We start from the raw sequence: 23,144 nt of genomic DNA, 5'->3' as shown, positions 1-23,144 counted from the left end.
GGAGCCCGCGGATGGGCGTGCCGCACCTCGGCGCTCCGCTCCTGGAGCCCCTCTTTGTTACGCGGACACTGAGGAACTTAACGCTGACATAGCTCCCTCTTTGCTACGGGTGCTGATCTAGGCGCTGTTAACCCACCCGGACCCGCCCCCTGCCTGCTCCTCCCGATTAACTACCCTTCCAGACCCTCCTAGGCTGCCAGATCCAAGCTCAGTTCAGTTCAGTCGCTCAGTCGTGTCCGACTCTTTGCGACCCCATGAATTGCAGCACGCCAGGCCTCCCTGTACATCACCATCTCCCGGAGTTCACTCAGACTCGTGTCCATCGAGTCCGTGATGCCATCCAGCCATCTCATCCTGGGTCGTCCCCTTCTCCTCCTGTCCCCAATCTCTCCCAGCATCAGAGTCTTTTCCAATGAGTCAACTCTTCACATGAGGTGGCCAAAGTACTGGAGCTTCAGCTTTAGCATCATTCCTTCCAAAGAAATACCAGGATTGATCTCCTTCAGAATGGACTGGTTGGATCTCCTTGCAGTCCAAGGAACCCTCAAGAGTCTTCTCCAACACACTTCAAAAGCATCAATTCTTCGGTGCTCAGCCTTCTTCACAGTCCAACTCTCACATCCATACATGACCACAGGAAAAACCATAGCCTTAACTAGACGGACTTCAGTCGGCAAAGTAATGTCTCTGCTTTTGAATATACTATCTAGGTTGGTCATAACTTTTCTTCCAAGGAGTAAGCGTCTTTTAATTTCATGGCTGCAGTCACCATCTGCAGTGATTTTGGAGCCCAGAAAAATAAAGTCTGACACTGTTTCCACTGTTTCCCCATCTATTTCCCATGAAGTGATGGGACTGGATGCCATGATCTTCGTTTTCTGAATGTTGAGCTTTAAGCCAACTTTTTCGCTCTCCTCTTTCACTTTCATCAAGAGGCTTTTTAATAAGGGTGGTGTCATCTGCATATCTGAGGTTATTGATATTTCTCCCGACAAACTTGATTCCAGCTTGTGTTTCTTCGTCTATTGTATTCCTCCCCTGCAAAGGCTCCACGATTTCTTTAAAGCCTTCATGGTTATACGGCTGTTCTGCAAACCTGAGCTTGATAACCAACCCGCAGCCCTTGGTTCTCAAATGTCAGCACCTGGACTGGAGGTATCAGAATTTCCTGAGGAGTCCGACCCCAACTATTATGGCTGGATAGGGCCAAGGAATCTGCATTTTAGCAAGCCCCCAATATACGCGGTGCTCCCGATCCCTGGATCCTGAGCCAGCCCTGGATTCTTGGCGTTTGTCTCTTAATATTGCCTTCTATTAAGTCCTGGATGAACTCCAAATTTCCCTAACTTTGGGGAGCTGAAGAACCCCTTTCTCCAGCCTTGAGAACCCCAGCTCCCAAATTCTTAGTGTCTCAACTTATGAGTTATAGTTTTCCTAAGAATTCCCGATTTTTATAAACTTAACCTGCCATCCTCACACCTTGGAGATTTCTATTTGAAATGGATCACCTGCCAAGCACTGAAGACTTCACACTCAGTGATAAGCATGAAAAATTGGAAATTTATGGAGAGAAACATGGACCTGAATTTAGGGATTTGAGTGTATTGAATATAACTGACACTCCTGTGGCAAGATATGGGCCTCCATGTGCCCAGTAGCTAGGAACCTCTCTCCCTGGAGAAAGGCTTCCTCTGGGAGACAGTGAAGGACAGGGAAGCCTGGAGTGCTGCAGTCCAAGAGGTCGCAAAGAGTTGGACACGACTTAGCAAACAACACACCTTTCTGCAGAACTTACTGATTGACCCTCTGGCCCTGTAGAACTCATGCCCCTCCCCAAATCCACCTGCTATCCCTCCCCACCCCTGCCTTCTCCTGTCCTAACTTCTAAGTATATAAATTGTAGGAAAGAATGTACTGTTTTCTGGGTGCAAGTTGACTTTCCAGCTGATACGCAATAGTGTGGCTTTCTCTGGGACCAACATTCACTATTTACCCTTCCTAGTACATGCACAAACCATTAAGAGATGTTCATGAATGGGGAGAGCAGGGTCTTCCATCCTTCCAAAGAGAGCTCTCTGCCCATATTATGAGCTGCCTGCCTTGCTCCTAGAAAAGAACAATGCTGTGATTCCTAGGCCACAAAAAACAAACAAAAAAGCCAGCTTAAACAAAAACACTCCATAGAACTTGATAGTCTGAAGATCTGGAGTTCAGCCTCAGCTCTACCAATGGTTAGTTCTGTCCATTTGGACAAGTCACTTCTCCAGGTCTCAGTACCCTTCATCAACCATTCAAGAGAGTACCTGGCCCACAGCATGTACTCAGCAATTTTTTATTACTTTGTCAATATTTTCCTGGCTGCAAAAGCTCTTCAGGTAAACTAAAATTCACTTACCACCCCCCATCTTTCTTGCTCAATTACAAAATAAAAACTTTTAACTTTAATGCTGGCTTGTGTTTAAAACAATATTGTTCTATAGACCATTTGTGGGGTCCTTAGCTCTAATGTTTTGCATCACTAATTCTGATTTTTTTACTATGAAAAGTTTAGGCTCCCAATCAGTACACTATATTATGTAACAGCAACGCATGTTTGTGTTGCAGACATGTTCTAAAAATTCCAAGGGCAAATATCCCTGACTGCCTTTTGCAGGTTGCACAATGGCCCTCTTTTTAATTCTCAGAAAAGCACACTGTAGGGGAATGAGGAAGGAAAAAAAAAAAACTTGTTCACAAGGCTTCATGTTTATTTAATTTTCTACTTTTGTTCTTTCTTTCTTTCTTTCTTTCATTTAGGCTGCACGCATGTCTCTTGGAATCTTACTTTTGCAACCAGGGATTGAACATGGACCATGGCAGTGAAAGCACTGAGTCTTAACCACTGACTGCCAGGGAATTCCCTAATTTTCTACGTTTAAAGGTTGCTTGATTGCCCTTTCCCTCTAAGTCTCCAAAAGATGAAAGGAACTTATCTTTCCAGCAGTTTTAACACAGAAATGAACCTTGTTCTTTCTACTTTGGAGGGATTAAACTGGGATCTCCCTTCCAAGTGACACCCCACTGCCCCTTTATCTACTTACACCCAAGAAGTAATATTTTCTCCTTATGAAGATGAATGTATAAATCAAGTTTAGCCTTTTTAAGATGCTTATTTTAAAAATCAGCAAATTACCTGTATTAAAGTACAGCCATTAATAACCATTTTTTCTCTTCAATTCAGCCTGTGTTCATTTTCTGTTGCTGCTGTAATGGCTCCTGAGCTACTGAGGCCCTCGGTCCAGCAGCCCACAAGGAACATGAGTAAGCCTGAATTCAGACCTACCCCAGTGGAGCCCCAAGATGCTTGCAGCCGTGCAAGACTGAGCAGAGGACCCACCAAGCTTCGCCTACATTTCTGACCTGCAGAGACTACCAGGTATTGAACTGCTATATTTGTGGGTAGTGTGTATGCAGTGAGAGATAACTAATGATTATCACAGTAAGTTGATGGAATCCACTGGCTTTCAAGAAAGGTTCAGAGGTGCTAGTGTTCGCTCAGGGAGATATCGCTCTGTGTTGGTGCCCCCGTCTCTTGTCCCACAGCACAAATGCATGTGCATTTGGCACAAAGGGCTGAATGTCTGGCTGGTTTCCCCATGAGGAGGGAGATGAACAGGGTTACCTGGAGCCCCCAAGCCCTCACTGCCTGACTCAAATGCCCTACCCTCAAGACTTGGGAAATGCCAATAACATCTCCACCCCTCTAAAAAAAAAAAACTGCACCAAGGGAATCTCTGTCCAATATCTAAAGATAACTTCTGTTCTCAGTTGTTCCCTAAAAGACAGGAACTTTATCCTTAAGAAGGAAAGAATGGGAGAATCTAGTCCTGCAGTCACAGCAGGACTCAGAGAGCAGGAAGGCTTGACTTTCCACTCACTGTCTAGAGCAGTCCCCAAAACAAGCAGGAGAATCCACTGGGATGCTGGAAAAAACATTACTTTTAAACAAAATTAAGAAATTAAGCTTTATTAATATCCACTCTACAAACTGACCCTGGGATGCTCTAAGTCCATGCGGGCCAGTCACATGTCAGAGCAGCTTTGAGAGAATGGCCTGTGCGCTGGCCTAGTGCAGAGGTTCAGGCAATGGCCGCCCCTGTTTTCCTTCACTGCTGGAGTGTCGCTGGGTGCTACTGCGAATTTCAAGTCCTGATTAACAGGATGTCAAAGTGTTAGCCACTCAGTCATGTCCAGCTCTCTGTGACACCATGGACTATAGCTTCCCCAGGCTCCTCTGTCCATGGGGTTTCCCAGGCAAGAATACTGGAGTGGGCTGTCATGCCCTTCTTCAGGGGATCTTCCTGATCCAGGGATTGAACCAGGGTCTCCAGTATTGCAGGCAGATGCTTTAGCGTCTGAGCCACCACGGAAGCTCTAACAGGAATGTACTGATTATATTATCTATTTGTTAATATTAACCAAAATTAGCTCTGTAGAATGCTCAGAAAAACTAGTATCTAAATGCTAATATGTGAGCACAGGGAAACTTTCAGAAAAATAGTGGAGCTGACTCTGTTCCTGTCTCTAGTATGTCACATTAACCACTGATCATTGTTTTTTTTTTTTTCCTTTTACCTTATAATAAAATTTAGCAAGATTGGTAAAAAAGATTTTAATTATCAAAAGGATAATTTGAGATACAGTAAAACGTGCCCTAAGTGTAAGCTGTGTCTTCAGAGATTTGCTGGTGATGGTAGAACCTGTATAAACCTTGTAAATAAATTATATGTGAATGTATATATAAATATATGCAACCCTTTACCCACAGGGCACATAATCAAAACATTTGAGGGGGAAAAACAAAACAAACAACACAAAATACTTGGGGGGATTCCCTGGTGGTTTAGTGGTTAGGACTCGGTGCTGAGGGCATGGGTTCAATCCCTGGTCAGGAAACTAAGATCTCGCAAGGTATGTGCCACACCGCCCCAAAATTTGGAAACCATGGGTCTACAGGATTCTGTGACATTTTCTAACCTAAATATCAGAGTCTGGAAAGGACCAGGAAGACCAACCTGATCCAGGAGTACGGAGGTTAAGAAGAGAAAAGAAAAAAACAGAAAACAAAATAACTAAGTTTATTCATCCTCCTCCAGAGAATGTCTTCCCTGTAACAGTTTCTCTGACACCAGGCCCCGCTTCCATGCCTGAGCTATCAGGACCCTTCCTCCTTTCACTTCCCCAGGAATCCCAGACCTTTGGAAACAGATGCTTGAAACCAAACCAGGGTGAAACACAGTGGCAGGCCCCGCACAATCCCAGTTCTAGGACGTCCAAGCTGCCACAGGAGAGGTTGTTGTGAGCGGCCTCTTGTTCCGAGAGGAAGCCCCCACTGCTGCTGTCAGCTGGAGGTCACTAGTCCTTTTAGAAGGAAGGGCTTTGCTGCCTCCAGGATGTCCAGTTTAGGGTCCAGTGAGCGGCCAAGCCCCTCCAGCACCATGATGGCAAACACGATTGAGGCAAAGTTGCTCTCAAGCTTTACCTGAAACAGAGAAACAGGTTCTTTCCAAAGCCCACGGACAGACGGAGAGTATCCTGAGTTAACAGATCAACATCCACTCCTGACATCGTGTGCCTGCCCACATGATTTTTATCATCTTTGTAACATTCTTACAGATAAAGGACAGATATGGTATGGACCTAACAGAAACAGAAGATATTAAGAAGAAGTGGCAAGAATACACTTCATGACCCAGAAATGTATATTTTCTAAGAATACACTGTATGACCCAGATCTTCATGACCCAGAAAACCACAATGGTGTGATCACTCACCTAGAGCCAGACATCCTGGAATTTGAAGTCAAGTGGACCTTAGGAAGCATCACTACAAACAAAGCTAGTGGAGGTGATGGAATTCCAGTTGAGCTATTTCAAATCCTAAAAGATGATGCTCTGAAAGTGCTGCACTCAATATGCCAGCAAATTTGGAAAACTCAGCAGTGGCCACAGGACTGGAAAAGGTCAGGTTTCATTCCAATCCCAAAGAAAGGCAATGCCAAAGAATGTTCCCACTACCACACAATTGCACTTATCTCACATGCTAGCAAGGTCATGCTCAAAATTCTCCAAGCCAGGCTTCAACAGTACGTGAACTGTGAACTTTCGGACGTTTAAGCTGGATTTAGAAAACACAGAGGAACCAGAGATCAAATTGCCAACATCCGCTGGATCATCGAAAAAGTAAGAGAGTTCCAGAAAAACATCTGCTGCTGCTTTATTGACTACACCAAAGTCTTTGACTGTGTGGATCACAACAAACTGGAAAATTCTTCAAGAGACGGAAATACCAGACCACCTGACCTGCCTCCTGGGAAATCTGTATGCAGGTCAAGAAGCAATAGTTAGAACTGGACATGGAACAACAGACTGGTTCCAATTGGGAAAGGAGTACATCAAGGCTAATTAACCTTGTACACCCTGCTTAATTAGCTGGATGAAGCACAAGCTGGAATCAAGATTGCTGGGAGAAATATCAATAATCTCAGATACACAGATGACACCACCCTTATGGCAGAAAGTGAAAAAGAACTAAAGAGCCTCTTGATGAAAGTGAAGGAGAAGAGTGAAAAAGTTGGCTTAAAACTCAACATTTATAAAAGTAGGATCACAGCATCCAGACCCATCACTCCATGGCAAATAGATGGGGAAACAGTGGAAACAGTGAAAGACTATTTTTCTGGGCTCCAAAATCACTGCACATGGTGACTGCAGCCATGAAATTAAAAGACACTTGCTTCTTGGAAGAAAAGTTATGACCAATCTAGACGGCATATTAAAAAGCAGAGACATTACTTTGCCAACAAAGGTCTGTCTGGTCAAAGCTATAGTTTTTCCAGTGGTCACGTATGGATGTGGGAGTTGGACTATAAAGAAAGCTGAGCGCTGAAGAATTGATGCTTTTGAACTGTGGTGTTGGAGAAGACTCTTGAGAGTCCCTTGAGAGTCCAACCAGTCCATCCTAAGGAAATCAGTCCTGAGTATTCATTGCAAGGACTGATGCTGAAGCTGAAACTTCAATACTTTGGCCACCTAATGTGAAGAACTGACTCATTGGTAAAGACCCTGAGGCTGGGAAAGATTAAAGGCAGGAGGAGAATGGGAGGACAGAGGATGAGATGGTTGGATGGCATCACTGACTCAATGGACATGAGTTTGAGTAAGCTCCAGGAGTTGGTGATGGACAGAGAAGCCTGGCGTGCTACAGTCCATGGGGTCACAAAGAGTCAGATATGACTGAGTGACTGAACTGAATTGAACGTTCTTTTCCCTATCCAGTCATTTTCCCCACCATCTCATCTATTCACCCAACCCCCCCACCCACCAGAAATAGTAAGAAAACATCTGGGGATGCAGTGTGTACAGCTCTTCTTTAAGGGAGGTATGTGAGTGTGGATGACTTAAAAAATACTAAAGTGAAAAGTTCACAGCTACACTAGAAACTGGGCTTCCCTGGTGGCTCAGCAGTAAAGAACCTGCCTGCCAATACAGGAGACTTGGGTTCAATCCTTGGGTGGGGAAGATCCCCTGGAGAAGGGAATGGCTACCACTCCAGTATTCTTGCCTAGAGAATTCCATGGACAGAGGAGCTTGGTGGGCTACAGGCTATGGGGTCACAAACAGTCAGACACAACTTATCGACTAAACAACACACACCACCAGAAACTATAAATCTAAATATGGGTCATTCTTCAAAATCCACAGTAGTCTTTTTGAGACCAAGCACATCTGGCTTTGCTCAAATACCACAGGGTTTCTTCCCCTTTGGAGCCAGGTTAATAGTAATAATAGTTTACATGGATTACCCAGTTAATCCTCAAAAGTACTTCATTATGCCCATTCAGTAGATAAGGAAGCTAAGGCTCAGGGCAGCTGAGTGATTTACTCAAGTCCTCTGGGTGAAGAGAAGTCTGTTGTTTGTTTTAGTCACTAAGTCATGTTCGACTCTTTTGGGATCTCATGGACTGTAGCCCGCCAGGCTCCTCTGTCCATGGGATTCTCTAGGCAAGAATACTGGAGGGGGTAGCCATTCCCTTTTCCAGGGGATCTTCCCAAACTAGGGATTGAACTTATGTCTCCTGCATGGACAAGAGGCTTCTTAACCACTGAGCCACCAGGGAAGCCCACGTGAGGAAGAGTTGAGCCAGGATTTAAACCTAGAACAGGAATCTGCTTTCAGGTAGACACGTCAGGAAACGGAAGGATGACTCATGGGGAAATAACCTTTGATGAAAGTTAAAGGGTCTTTGTCTCAGTTAAGGCCCAAAAAGTTGTCTGAGGGGTCAGATGGGCAAATCAGAAGAAAGCAGCATGTTACATATGCACACTCATGGTGGGAATGTAAAACTGTGTAGACTTTGGAAAACAGTATGCAGCTTCCTTAAAAGCTAAAAATATATATATAATAATAATATGTATAAATCTATAAGAAAGTGAAGTTGCTCAGACGTGTCCAATCCTTTGCGACCCTGTGAACTGTAGCCTACCAGGCTCCTCCATCCATGGGATTCTCCAAGCAAGAATACTGGAGTGGACTGCCATTCCTTCTCCAGGGGATCTTCCCAACCCAGGGATAGAACCCAGGTCTCCCACATTGCAGACAGACGCTTTACCCTCTGAGCCACCAGGGAAGCCCTGTATAAATCTATACTTCAATAAAAAAATTTAAAAAACTGTATCATCTAGCAATCCCAATTCTGTATAAATAGCCAAAAGAATTTGAAACCAGGATCTCAAAGAAATATTTGCATATTCGTGTTCACTGCAGCATTGTTCTTAGTAGCCAAGAAGTACAAGTGGCCCAAATGTCCATCAGAGGATGAACAAATAAAGAAAATATGGTTAAGTACATACAATGGAATATTATTTAGTCTTTAAAAAGGAAATCCTGTCATCTGCTACAACATGCATGAACCTCAAGAACACTCCATTGAGTGAAATAAGCCAGTCACAGAAGGACAAATACCATATGATCCTACTTATAGGAAAAATCAAGAGTCATCAAAACCATGGACCTGGTGCTTGCCAGGGGCTCAGGGAAGAGAGACATGGAGTTTTTGTTCAGTAGGAATAGGGTTTTATTAGAGATCTAGAGATCTGTTATACAACTGTGTGGATGTGGTTGACACTTGGAGGCCGGCAGGGGTAAACTGTATATTAGTTTTTAACCATAATTTAAAATTTTTTAATTATTTTAAAATTAAGTGCCTGGTGAAATATTTGAAGAGAATGGCTGTACTTGGCCCTCTCTCTGCTCTCTCATCCTGGGAATGAGACAACAATGACAACAGCAAACATCTAAAGCACTGGCAACTGTGTGTCCCACACAGTGCGTGAGGAAGGGTGTGTACCAATGGGAGCCCCAGGGCTAAAGAACAAAGTCAGTGGAAGTGGGGCTCCCTGGTCAGGTGGCCTCGGGGGCCAGAGCGAGTTGCTTGGTGCCAGCCTCAAGGAATGTTGGGATTAAATCAGATACTAATGTTATACAACTGAATTAGGTGGCTAAAGAGAGGTCAAAGCGCACTGATCACCATGTCATGGCCTCACCTGGCCCTCCTGGCAGCCTCCGGGGACTTGGAGAGGCTGCCCAAGTCAGAGCTGGTGGGCACCAAGCTGGCTATGAGCCTCACCCTCCCTGTCCTGAGCAAATGAACTCCCAGGAGTGTGTTTTCATTCCCAGTTCTCTCCAAGCCAGCCCCCAGCAATGGTGAAAGCTTTCCCTAATCCTAACATGAGATTTAATTCATTTTTAAAATAGAACTTGTCAAAACTCTTAGAAAGCATAAAGTTTTTCCCCAAAAACCCCACCAACGTAGGGTTACAATGTGATCAAAGGAAAACCTTGCTGGACATCAGGGAGTAGAAAGAGCACTCTCAGCAGAGGGATCGGTGTGCAGAACATTTCTAAGAGATCTCCTGTAAGAGAAACACCTGCCACAACCCTGAGGCCACTTGCCTTCCCCACAGACCTCCCTCCTGCCTGACCAGAGCTCAAGCTCCCCGCCCAGGCCTCACCTTGTGAGTCATCAGCAACTTAAAGACATTCGAGAGAAGGCTGGAAACTTGAAGCTGGAAAACAGAACAAAGAGCCTGAGAGCTACTGGAAACCACTTCTCTCCCTTACCTGCCCCTCACCCACACACACATCCACACTCACTCACACACACACACACACACCCCCCAGTGATCAGAAATGGACTGCCTGACAAATCCCCAAAAGGACTACATTCACACAAGCCAACTTCCATCTCATGACTGAGTTCAAAGACCACCGCCCCGCCAGGAGAACCAGCCTGGAGGCCTCTTCCCCAGCATGCCCAGCACATAACAGAAATCACATCGGAATAAATAAGACAGGCAGGGCCAAGGGCCAGCTGCCACTCCTCACTCCCCGGGGGCCACCTCTTGTTCTGACTCGATCCAGCTAGCGTGGACTTGGGAATGAACTTGGGAAGAAAAGTCAGCTTTGTTAAGAACTGTGTCCAGAATTCAAAGTGGGCTCCACTTCAGGTAAGGGCTTCCCTGCTGGCTCAGATGGAAGATGTGGGCAGAGGAAAAGGTTTGTTCTTTATCTGCCTTAAAACTCAAGCCATGGGGTAGGAGATGGGAGCAAGGTTCAGGAGGGAGGGGACATATGTATACCTATGGCCAATTCATGTTATGTATGGCAAAAACCAACACAATATTAGATAAGCAATTATCCTTCAACTAAAAATAAATAAATTAAAAAAAGAAAAACTCAAGTCCCCTCAAGACCTCTCCCCGTGACCTCTCCCTTAGACCTGCAGTTTGCGCTGTCCAAGGGCAAGGTCGGTTAACACCTCAGGACCCCCAGCCCTCCAGTGGCCTACTCACCTTTTCTAAGGTGATGGTGTTCTTCCTGGCCTGGGTCACTAGCCAGGCCATCTCAGCCTTAAATCCCTCCACGTCCTCGCACTCACTGGCCCGGGCGTGGTGCAGGATGAGCTCAGCCACCCTTTGGCCCTGGAAGATGGAAAAAACATGCTAGAATCAAGAGGGCCTAACCCTGGATTCTCTGCCCAAACATCTTCAGATCCTCGTTCTTTCCACCCCAGTTTCTCTACCCTTCTGCTTTTGAGCCCGCCCGCCCCCCCCAATCCATTTTAAACTTTACCTCACTGCCTTCCAATAATACCTGGTCATCAATCAAAGCCTTTTGATGCTTCTCTCTGTCGGCGAGGCCCACCTGTGCTCAGCACAATCAGAGGCCGGAGCTGCGTGGTCTCCTTTGTCTCCGAGGCCACACAGGCCCGGTGGCCAAGTCTGGGCCCTGCTGCTCACACTCCTTACGGCACTGCTTGCCAACCAACCGGCCTGGCCCAGAGGCCTGCCTCTGGGACGGACTAGCCATACTCTCCTCGAGGGCTGTCTTCCTGCCCGAGCAGAATTCCCCACTCCTCCTCCACCCACGATGTTCCAAGGTCTTCCTAACACCCACCTGGTCCCTTTGGTCATGGCCAGGGAGCCAAGCTCTTCCTTCTTGACTGTGACCTTCTTCCTTTGCCCAAACCTGTGCAGAGGAGCACCTCTCAGCTCCCACCCACCACTGCACCTCGGTCTTTAACCTTGGCCCACGGGACACTTTCAAACTGGCTCAGACTCAAGCCTCTGGTCTACCCACCACCACACCCCCCTCCACCCCAGAAGCCTCCTAAGCAGGGGCTTCTCTCAATTTTGCCCCTTTTTCCCAGGTTTTGTTTTATTTTCCCCCAAAATTTATTTAGCTGCATCAGGTCTTAGTTGCGGCATGTGGGACCTTTAGTTAACCGGTATGCAGACTCTTAGTCCCAGCATGTGGGATCTATTTCCCTGACCAGGAACTGAAGCCAGGCCCCCTGCACTGGGAGTGCAGACCACCAGGGAAGTCTGTCCAGCTCCGTCTTTCCTGGGGTCTTTCCTGCTGGAGAATTCACTGTCACCCTTAATATGGCACTTTAGGTTGACTCTCATAGAGGTTTCGCTGAGTCCTTTTTCCTAAATAATAATTCTCAACCACAGGAGCCCCTCAGAGGAGTGGGATGAGAAGGGAAAACCAGTCATCTCCTCCTGCCCTAGGTGTCTTCCCACACCTGGAGAGTAGGTTCCCTGAGCCGCTGCTTCTTTCCAGCCCCACCTTCTCAGAGCAGATAGCACACACTTGGGGGCCACTATTAGTCAAGAAGCTAGCATTTCCAAAGCCCAACCGTATAGTGACTGAGGAAGGAAGAGAACCCACCAGAACATCACTTGAGAAGGAGGCATTTCTTCCCATCATCCTAAACCATTAGCTGCCAGGAACAAGCCTGTTCTGTCTACGACCCTTGGTGGCTTCATCTCCTGGGCTCCTCTTCCTCCTCCCTCTTTCCTCTCTCGGGAGCACCCTTGGCAAATGCCAGCATTAACAAGAATGACAAACCCTGAGGAGCCTGATGGTTAAAAAAAAACTCAGCTCCAACCCCGCCCCCAACCTCCCCTCCAGGGCCTGGCAGGCCTCACCTGGCCCATGGCCACGGCCATGAAGACAGCCCGGAAGTTCCTCAGGTCGGCGTCCTGCAGCTCGGCCACGATGCCGGCGTCCAGCAGCACCAGGCGCAGCGGGCAGCGGGCCGGCGACACGGCTACTGCCAGCGCCTCACAGACGTCTACCTGCTGCAGTCGTGCCTCTGGGCCCTGGGCAAGACCGTCGGCGCCCTGGACGAGGATGTTCCCGGGGTGAAGGTCCGCGTGGACGAAGTTGTCCACAAATATCTGCGGAGAGACCAGAGCTACTCCAGGCTGAGTCAGCCTCATCATCCCACCTCCACCAGGCCACGCGCAGAAAAGCGTCCAGGCTGACAGCGAGTTCCCCGAGATCCAGGACAAGGCGGAGAGGCTCCCCGCCGTGAGCTCACCATCTTCAGGAGCATGTTGATCCCCAGCCGCGCAATCTTCCTCTTCACATCCAGGGGAATCCCTGCGTGCTGGTAGCTGGACACAGGCACACTCTCCTGTGAGGAAGACGGGGTGAGAACCGCCTCAGCTGCACAGCCCGCGACTGCACAGCTCCTCATCCTCCAGGGGACACACAGGTGCTGCCTTCCCTCTGACTGGGGAGCGACCCGAAGCGTTTTTCCTTTCCTAGAACACCTGTGAATCTGTCACCCACAAGTGAGTTGTAATCGACGTTTACGCTTCCCTTCTGTCTCAACAAGTCCCATAGGTTCCCCAGGGAGGAAACCCACTGACTGCTGCCCACAGGTAAGAGAGGCTGTGAGGTCAGGGTGAGCTTGTTTCTAGTCAAGAATCAGCCAACAGGGACACAAAGGAGCTCTGTGACCTCACTGGAGGAGAAAGAAAAGGAAGAGAGAAGAAAGGGGAGCTGCTCCATAGGCACTTGATACAGGTTGATTATTTAATTGTCAAAGCAGCCTCTTGAGATAGATCTTGGAATCCTTAATTAACAAATTTAAGAACTAAAGCCCAGAGAGTTTAAGTAAGTAACTTGCTGAAAGTCACACAGCTAGTAACAGTGGGTCATTCAGGCCACTCCTCTGGGTCTCATTACCATCTTTACAAAGGAAGCTGGACCAGAAGACAGCTAAGGCCATGAGGCCCTTCCTCTGTGTGGAGGGCATTTTGCATTCAACGTGTCATCGACTCCTATGAGGCAGGAAGGGTATCCTGCTATTCTACAGGAGGTAACTGAAGCCACCCAGCAAATACTGGGTTGGCCAAAAAAGTCATTTGGGTTTTTTGTAACAGTGTATGGAAAAACCCGAATCAGATACAACTGGCAGAGCAGACTTCCAGCAAGTCTGAAGGCAGGGCCAGGCTCTTCCCGCCTTGCTGCCCTACCTCCCACCCTCAGGCGGCTCCAAACCCCTCTCAGACTCAAGCCTTCCTGTGCAGCAGAGACAACCTGGCTGTGAGTAAAGGGCAAACGGCTAGGGAAGCTCTTATTCTTACTTCGTATGTCTCCACCAGGACATCCTTGGTGACGAAGGGACGCAGAGGCGTGGGGAATTTGACGGAGTTCACATTCAGGAAGTTGCACTGGAAGAGTTCGAGATTCCGAGCCTCGTACCGCAGGTCGATCTACAGACAAGTGGAGAGAAGAGGTGAGGGAGGGGGTAGTCTGGGCCAGGGACAGCAACGCTGAACCCCCCAAGAGCTGGCAGAGCCCGAGACTCACCTGCCTGCCCCAGCTAACCTCCTGCAGAATTCCCAGGACACTTGAGGGTGAGGGCTGCCCCGGAAGTCCCAACCCCCCATCCCTCCCCACCACATGACTCCAAGCTGCAGACAGCAGAGACACTGGAAAACTTTCCAGAGTTCACATTCACCCCGCCCCCCGGAGGCCCTGCAGGGGACTGGTTCTCTCTCACCCTTCACACCCATGGGAGACCCGCTGCCATAGCTCTGCAGCCCTCACCACGCTCAGAGCTGTTCTTTTCTACCCCACTGTTCCTCCCAAGGTGACTCGAAACCAGTCACCTGAACCCCAACAGAGGTGTCTTAGTTGGGCTCCCTGTCCCCCACCTCCCCTCTCTATAATTCATCTGCTGGTGCCCCCCACCACCTGCAGGATGGAGCCTGCATTGGTTAGGATGATGTCCAAGGTGGGACATGGTCTGGGCCCAGCTTCTCCCTCCAGGTTCATCTCTTGTGATACAGCCTCCTTCTTTCACAGCCCCAAACTCCGGCTGCACCCAATCTGTAGACCAGGAATGTCCCAGCCCGCCTAACACTTCCCCTCTGAGTGCCTTCTGTACTCCACCTGACTGGAATGTTCTTCCCCCATTGGGTCTAACTGCAGACACTCTCCTTTCAAGACTCCGCTCAAGTCTGGGGAGCCTGGACCCGCAGGGTGGAATAACCACTTCCTCTGTTGGGCCACTCGGCTAAGCCCAGCTGAACCCGTAAGAACTCCTATTGTAACTAGCAATTGTGCTACAAATATTTCACATCAGCCCTCCTCCTCCCAGTATATACTTCTTGGGACCAATCAGGAGGGCACATTTGCCCAGCCAGGACTAGGTCCCACCATCACAGGAGATTCAGGGAACCCCACGTGTTTTCTTAGTTCACCAGATCTTAACAGAGTTTTTAATACTTGTTGTATGAATTTATAAATGAACATACATCCCCCTATATACACCCAGACTCTAAGCTTTCAAGCAAGGAAGCATTATGAGACCACCAAGAGCTACAGCTGGTAGGAAGAGTTGATTTTTGAGGCAAAATTGGGTGAGTTGTAGAGCTATAGAGGTCTGAACTTGAAGTGATGGGATCTCACAATGCGTACCAGACTTCTTGAAACAGAACTGAAGCTCAAGTGGTTGGTGGAACTGAGAGTATTAACACCAAGATGGGTGGTGGAACAGCAGCTATTTTTCTGTTTTAATTTTCTTTTATTATCAAAAGTAGACACCTCCATATCATAAAGCCAAGCTTTCTAAACATGAAAATGCATCGCTGGGGCTTAAAGCCCTAAGTCAGATGACATAAATGAAGATTGGGCACATGGCCTCTGAAACCCTGTCAATTTCTGTGCCAACCACCAGGAAACCAGCACAGATGGCTCCTTGGAGCCCTGAGTGACTCCACTGGGTCTACTGAGTCTGGCTCCTTAAATAGGTGTCCCAAAGGCCCTGCAGAGGGCTCTTGTCTACTCATTAAACCCCAGAAACAAAGGAAAACCAAGGCACAGTATGTGACTTCGCCGATTCTTCTCCTCCTGGAGTGCGGCCATTGACTGCAGCACAGACAATGCTATCTGTTCCACCAGACTCATTTCATTTGCAGCCCAGGCTCTATGCAAGACCGCCTTCCCCAAGTTCCCTCGTAGTTACACTGGGCCTGACACGTAGCCTGGGAAGAAGTGAGGTTCATCATTTCCAGGCCTGGCCACAGAATCCTTTACGTGGCCCTTCATGGTCTCTCTCCCCATTCCACACTGACCCCAGATGACTAATTTTGGAGTTAACTGGGTCCCTAAATAACAATGGAGTGGAACTCCCACCTGCTCCCTCAGTTTACCTGCATGGAACTTCCACAGAATAGCAAGAAATAACCTTGCTGCCTTAACTCACTGAGGTTTGGATATTCTTTGTTATATCAGCTAGCATCACCTATCCTGACTAATATTCTACATTAGCCATAGTGCCCTGGGAAAATGCTCATCCATTCAGCATTTACTAAGCAGCTACTAACAGCAAAAACTGTTGTGTGCTATTTACGAGTGAGAGAAGGCAAATTCACCTGTTGCACCATGAGCTTCTCAAATTCCTCCACGATCTCAGGCAAGCTGAGCCACTTGATTCCTGGCAAAAGTGCGAGGACCCGGCTGCCCATCTTCATCAGCAGCAGGTCCATCTGCACCTGAGCGAGCAGGCCAGGGTGCAACACCTGCCAAGAGAGGAACAATGAGACAGAGGAGGGATCAATCAGGAGGGCTGGGTCCCACCATCAAAAAAGGTGGCAATTCAGCAGTTAAGACTCCGTGCTTCCAATGCAGGGGGTGCAGGTTCGATCCCTGGTTGAGAAACGAAGGTCACATGTGCCTTGTGGTACAGCCAACGTCCCCCCCCCACCCCTCGCAAAAAAAGGGCAATCAGCTGGCTGAGGGGAAGCAGGTCCAACACCCATTCCTTTGTGCCTTCCTGAGGGGACAGGAGGGCTGCTCCCCTGAGCGGCACTCAGCTTTGCTGGGAAGAATAGGTTGGCCTCCCTTCCAAATACACTGAGCTTAGATCAGCGGCTCCCAAACATCAGCGAGCATAAAAGCCAACATAGGCTGCTTGGTAAAAGTGTGGAGCCCCAGCCTCCTCCAGGACCTACTGAATCAGACTGGCTGGGAGGCGCGGTAGAAATCTGCATTTTACTGAGTGTCCAGATAACTGGGTCAGGTAGTCCCAAGCCTGCAAAATACTGCTCTAGAGTCCCAGGACTCCAGAGGTGAGATGGAAAGAGCTCTGGGTTTCAAACACTCCAGTTCTGTAACTCATCTCCTGTATGAAACTGGACTGGCCACTCAACCTCTTCTCAGCCTCCTGTCCCATCATTTAAAACATGCAGATAACAGCCTCTACCTCCACCACAAATCCTTTTCAGAATAAAGTGGAATATAAATAAACATGTAAGAAAAACTAGTACAGGGACTTCCTTGGTGATCCAGTGTCTAAGTCTCTGGGCTCCCAATGCAGGGGGCCCAGGTTCAACCCTTGGTGGGAGAAGGAGATCCCACGTGCCACAGCTAAGAACCAGCACAGCCAAATAAATAAGCAAATTTTTTTTGAACCTGTTTTAAAAAAAATGCCCATCTCAGGTACTTTATACATATGAAATAAAGCATCTGACTTGATGAGCACATCTACTCCTTTAGTCTCCCACAGAGCAAAGGGAAACTTCAAGATACTTTGGACAAGTGTTTCCTAAACATGCCTGATGTTGCGACTCATTTGCAGCAATTATAAAAGGCCAGGTCAGGCTCTCCCCTTGGAAATTATGGTTCAGCCTGTCTCAGTGAGGCACCCATGGGAGGGATTTTTCTGTGAGGGTGAGAGCACCAGGGTATTGGCTACTAGGATCCGCTAGTTCTCCTGGGGGTGTTCGGATCAGGGATGGAAAGGTGTGGAGAGGAGAGATGATGGAGCCGGGCAGGGGTAACTGGAAATGAACGGAGAAGGAAGCTGATGTAAAAATGAACGCTGCCCTCTTGGACTCGCCACAGTAACACCTAACCTAGTCTGTCTCCCATTTATCCTGACCCCAGAGCCAAGAGGTCAGCTGGATGGATGATGGGTCCTCCCCTCGCAGAGACAGCCAGCTCCACAGCCTCTTCATCTTCCTTTTTCAGGCCATTCGCATCACTCTCCTTCAAGCCAAGAAATCAAACAGCTTGTGTGTCACAGGTACTCAGATAATGGTCAAGCTGAAAGAAATCAACGGAAGGCACCGTGGGGTAATTTGCAAAGGGTTGTATCCTGACCTGGGTAGCTCCGTGGAGTTGGTGGGGTTTTAGAGACGGGAGGGCCTGGCTGCAAACATCAGAACACTTACTTTCACGGCCACGGGGACGAGGTGATCTGGCTTCTGTTCATGGGCGGTCCCTGAAGCCTGAGACAAGGACGCACTGGATCCAACCAGGTCCGCGTTAGGGAAGAGCAGCCTTTCTACAAACGACTGGTCGGCAAGACTCTCTTGAGGCCTCCCCGCCTTCTCCAGGCGTCCAGAGAGCTCGCCCAGCCCCCCAGCTGCCCCAGTTTCCGAGGAGAGCTGCAGTCTGGAGGCCGTAGCCAGTCTCTGGATGCTGTCGTTCTCCAGGAAGGCAGGATTGGCTCGCGCTTTGTACACTTGGGCCACGCAGCCGGAACCCACTGGCTCCTGCTTCTCAAAGAAGAGGACTCTCTCCCAGTCCTCCCCAAAGGCCTGGCGCAGGAAGTGTTCGGTGTGAGTCCAAGGATGGGGCGATACCTGGACGTGCAGCCTGGAGAAATGGGCGCAGAACGCCTCTGAGAAGAGATCCCGCCGGGTGCTGGCCCATTGGCCCAGCTTGATGTAGGTGGGGCCCGAGGTCTCGGTGGCTTTCAGAAGCAGGTGGAGCCAGAGACTGGAGACACTGGGAGCCAGATAGGTGAGGGGATAGAGTAGGAGGAGGGGGAAGAATTTCACCAAGAGAACCCCTGCTCTGAGCCAGATGCGCACGTGCAGGAGAAGCCAGCCCAGCCGCCCCTCCGCAGGGACTCTTTCCAGCGGCCCATTTTCAGCCAGGTCACTCCAACTGGTGGTCTGTCGACGTACGCTCTCCGGAGCCCCCTTGCCAATGTCCTCACAGGTGGAGACGAGTTTGGGCAAAGTGCCAAGCAGAAGCCAACAGAGTCTAGCCTTGCGACAGCCCCCAGAGGGTCTCAGAAGGCCGAGTTCTGTTCTGAGCGCAAAACCTCTCAAGTGCGCCAAGCAGACCCTGAGAGAGAAGCGCCAGGGGGTCACCATCCTCTCCCAGAGGTCACGGCCTCGGCTGCCTGCCTCCACTTAAGGAGGGCCCGTCTATGTTCCTTCTTTCCGCAAGGACGACATGAGTCCGGGCCTCCGCTGAGTATTCCGTTTAAGAGCGGGGCAGCAGCGAGATGAAGGGGGCGCGCAGACCTGGCCGCCCGTGTGCAGTCCCCAGCACAGGGACGTGACATGCGCGAGGTGGCCGCGCGGGCGGAGACGGAGCCGGGCGACCGCAGGGTCACCGCGCACGCCCGCCGGCGCCAGAGTGCACCCGCCGAGGGCCAGGACGCAGCAGGGCTGCGCGGAGAGGGGCGCGAGGGGGACCGATCGGAGGGCCGCGGTGCGGAGAGCCTGAGGGGGGTGAGGAAGAACCAGATAAGGCGAGGGGTGGAGAGCAGGGGCCGGGGGCGGGGGCAGCGCGAACGGTCGAGGACTAGGGCAGCGAGCGCGCGGTGGGGAGGAGTCGGGTGGGGGCTCCAGAGAGCCGAGGTCACAAGGGCACTGGAGGTCTGGGCGCCAGGGGCGGGGAAGGGGAGCGGAGGGTCGCGGAGCGGAGTACCGGAGATCGGGACCCAGAGGGGCCGGGGGTCCGAGGACCGGGGATCCGGACCCGGGGGGCCGGGGAGCAGGGATCCCGACGCCCAGGCCGCGCGACGCGCGTCTTCCGGGACCGCCCGCCCGCCGGCTCGGGAACCGCCCCTTTAAAGCGAACGCGACCCAGACTCCGGCAGAGATTGACCCGGCCCTTGGGTCCTGGGGTCCCACAAATAGAATTAACGCCAAACGCGCCCTCCACACCCGGTCTCTCCACTGTGCCTCTGTCTCTCCAATGACATTGTAGCTTTCCTTACAAAGAGCGTGGAAACGCGGGAATGCCGGGGATATTGATAGCCGGTTCCTGAACACAGGTCTGGTTTTCAATTGAGCACGACCGGGAGGGTGGTGGGAGGAGCTGGGTGGGGGGTGTTGTCCTTGGACGGCGGGATTGCCAGGCTGTCCTGATTTGGGGAACGTGTTTGAACCCGGGGCTGTGGCTCCGGAAAGAGTGATCATTCATTCAACCAAGTCTATATTTCTTAAACTCCATCTAATATTTATCGAGGCTCAATAATATCTACCGTGCGAGGTACTGGGAACATGGAAACACACATCCTGACCTTGCAGGCTCATCACTTTTGAGGAAGATCTCACCATGAAAGAAGGGAACAATGGGCACGGTGCCGAGCTGGGCCGTGCGGGGCTCCTGGACACGAAGTCTCTTTGTCCCCTATTTCTTGTAGGCAAGACTCCAGCCTCCATGACCTTCTCTGAGTCCCAAAGGGCAGAACAGTTGCGAATCAAGGGAGGAGCAGCCAGGAAACCACCTGAGGCAGGATTAAAGGGTCATCAAGAATTAGGAGACCTAACCATCCAAGCTGCTGCACACCCTAACCTTGTCAGCAACCTCACCCTTTTGAAACTTTGCAGAAGAAGAATGCAAGACTGTTACCATCTTGATCCTTCTCAGGTACCTTGCCAGACTATATAACCCCTCCCTCTTTACCAGGGAGGGGGGCACAGTTCTCGAGGCGCTAGCCTACTGTGTTCCCCCTTTGTCTGGCAAATGAATAAAGCCACTCTTTCCTTCTCCTCCATAACTCTGTCTCCATATTTGTTTGGCACTGGTGCACAGAGCCAAGATTTGGGCAACGAGGAGAACCTCCCAGGATGGCAGCTACTTGGGAGAAGAGGGGAGGGTGGGACCGGTGGGAGGGTGTTCAGCCGCAAAAAGAATTAAGCCCCCAAATAGGAAGGTGTTTGGTGTGAGGTTCTGAGGGAGTTTTTTTTAACTGTGAAGAGCCAGAGAAGGCCAGATAGCTCTAGAAAGCAAAGAGGAGCAGAGCAGAGCTTGGAGATCAGTCAGGACAGCCAGGGAAGGCCAGTGGGCGTCTGCTCTGCTGTTTGGGGCCTGACTGCGCTGGGGCACCACAGTCACCTCTGCATTCACAGCCCTTTATCTCTACGTGGGGGACAGCCTTCCAGAGAAGTCTGCCAGGGACTCACAAGTGGAAAGACCCTGGAGACGTGGCCCATGCCTGCTGCTGGAAGTGTGACTGCCACTCACAGCCTAAGGATTGTGGGAAAACTTGGTGACTCCTGCACTGCAGGCTAACAATCCAACTCCCATTTCCCAAGATGTGCAGACCCTTTTGAAGTTCCCAAGACAGAAGTCATACCTAACTCTGCTGATTTTAAGTATGGCCAGCCATTAACTATACCCTCCAAGCTTCAGAGTGCAAAATGAAATGGGGCAAAGGCTAATAAGAGTTTCGCCAAGAGAATCCACTGGTCATAGCAAACACCATCCAACAGCACAAGAGACGACACTCACTACACATGGACATCGCCAGATGGTCAACACTGAAGTCAGATGGATTATATTCTTTGCAGCTGAAGATGGAGAAGCTCTATACAGTCAGCAAAAACAAGACCGGGAGTTGACTGTGGCTCAGATCATGAACTCCTTATTGCAAAATTCAGACTTAAATTGAAGAAAGTGGGGAAAACCACTAGACCATTCAGGTATGACCTAAATCAAATCCCTTAGGATTATACACCGGAAGTGACAAATAGATTCAAGGGATTAGATCTGATAGACAGTGCCTGAGAAACTATGGATGGAGGTTCATAACATTATACAGGAGGCGGTGATCAAAACCATCCCCAAGAAAAAGAAATACAGAAAGGCAAAATGATTATCTGAGAAGGTCTTACAAATAGTTGAGAAAAGAAGAGAAGCAAAAGGCAAAGGGGAAAAGGAAAGATATATCCATCTGAATGTAGAGGTCCAAAGAATAGCAAGGAGAGGTAAGAAAGCCTTCTTTAGTGATCAATACAAAGAAATAGAGGAAAACAATAGAATGCGAAAGACTAGAGATCTCTTCGAGAAAATTAGAGGTACCAAAGGAACATTTCATGCAAAGATAGGCACAATAAAGGACAGAAACAGTATGGACCTAACAGAAGCAGTGGGTATTAAAAAAAAGGTGGCAAGAATACACGGAAGAACTATACAAAAGATTTTAATGACCCAGATAACCACGATGGTGTGATCACTCACCTAGAGCCAAACATCCTGGAGTGTGAAGTCAAATGGGCCTTAGGAAGCATCACTACAAATAAAGTTAATGGAGATGATGGAATTGTAGCTGAACTACTGCAAATCCTAAAAGATGATGCCGTGAAAGTGCTGGATTCAATATGCCAGAAAATTTGGAAAACTCAGCAGTGGCCACAGGACTGGAAAAGGTCAGGTTTCATTCCAATCCCAAAGAAAGGCAATGCCAAAGAATGTTCAAAGGACCCCACAATTACGCTCACTTCACATGCTAGCAAGGTCATGCTCAAAATCCTCCAAGCTAGGTAGGCTTCAACAATATGTGAATTGAAAACTTCCAGATGTTCAAGCTGGATTTAGAAAAGGCAGAGGAACCAGAGATCAAATTTCCAACATCCATAGGATCATAGAAAAAGCAAGAGAATTCCAGAAAAACATCTACTTCTGCTTCATTGACTACACTAGAGCTTTTGACTGTGTGGACCACAACAAACTGTGGAAAATTCTGAAAGAGATGGGAATACCAGACCACCTGACCTGCCTCCTGAGAAACTTGTATGCAGGTAAGGAAGCAACAGTTAGAACCAGACATGGAACAACAGATGGGTTCCAAATTGGGAAAGGAGTGCATCAAGGCTGTATATTGTCACTCTGCTTATTTAATTTATATGCAGAGTACAGCATATGAAATGCCAGGGTGGATAAAGCATAAGCTGGAATCAAGATTGCTGGGATAAATATCAATAACCTCAGATATGCAGATGACACAAGCTTAAGGCAGAAAGCGAAGAGGAACTAAAGAGCCTCTTGATGAAAGTGAAAGAGGAGAGTGGAAAAGTTGGCTTAAAACTCAACAGTCAGAAAACTAAGATCGTGGCATCTGGTCCCATTACTCCTTGGCAAATAGGTGGGGAAACAATGGAAACAGTGAGAGACTTTATTTTGGGGGCTGCAAAATCACCGCAGATGGTGACTGCAGCCATGAAATTAAAAGACGCTTGCTCTTTGGAAGAAAAGCTATGACCAACCTAGAC

General features: G+C 49.0%; 1 protein-coding gene across 1 annotated transcript; it reads right to left on the bottom strand.

The window, feature by feature from the left end:
- Positions 1-5,096: 5,096 nt before the first annotated feature.
- Positions 5,097-19,692, bottom strand: ADCK2 (aarF domain containing kinase 2). Its single transcript, XM_040260001.1, has 8 exons — positions 18,078-19,692; positions 16,278-16,424; positions 13,983-14,111; positions 12,929-13,024; positions 12,534-12,785; positions 10,893-11,021; positions 10,053-10,106; positions 5,097-5,521 (listed from the first exon to the last, which is right to left on the bottom strand). The coding sequence occupies exons 1-8, from the start codon at positions 19,008-19,010 to the stop codon at positions 5,381-5,383; spliced, it is 1,881 nt and encodes a 626-aa protein (XP_040115935.1). The 5' UTR covers positions 19,011-19,692; the 3' UTR covers positions 5,097-5,380.
- Positions 19,693-23,144: the final 3,452 nt, after the last annotated feature.

The sequence above is a fragment of the Oryx dammah genome, unplaced genomic scaffold (assembly GCF_014754425.2).
Source record: "Oryx dammah isolate SB20612 unplaced genomic scaffold, SCBI_Odam_1.1 HiC_scaffold_18, whole genome shotgun sequence".
NCBI classification, from domain to species: Eukaryota; Metazoa; Chordata; class Mammalia; order Artiodactyla; family Bovidae; genus Oryx; species Oryx dammah.
This window is presented reverse-complemented; position numbering and strand designations above follow the sequence as displayed.

Coding starts and splice junctions, on each gene's coding strand:
- ADCK2 (XM_040260001.1), bottom strand. CDS start 19,010: ATGGTGACCCCCTGGCGCTTCTCTCTCAGGGTCTGCTTGGCGCACTTG. Junction 14,112..16,277: donor AGAAGCTCATGGTGCAACAG/GTGAATTTGCCT, acceptor ACTTGTCTGTAG/ATCGACCTGCGGTACGAGGC. Junction 11,022..12,533: donor TGGCCGTGGCCATGGGCCAG/GTGAGGCCTGCC, acceptor TCCATCTTCCAG/GGCCAAAGGGTGGCTGAGCT.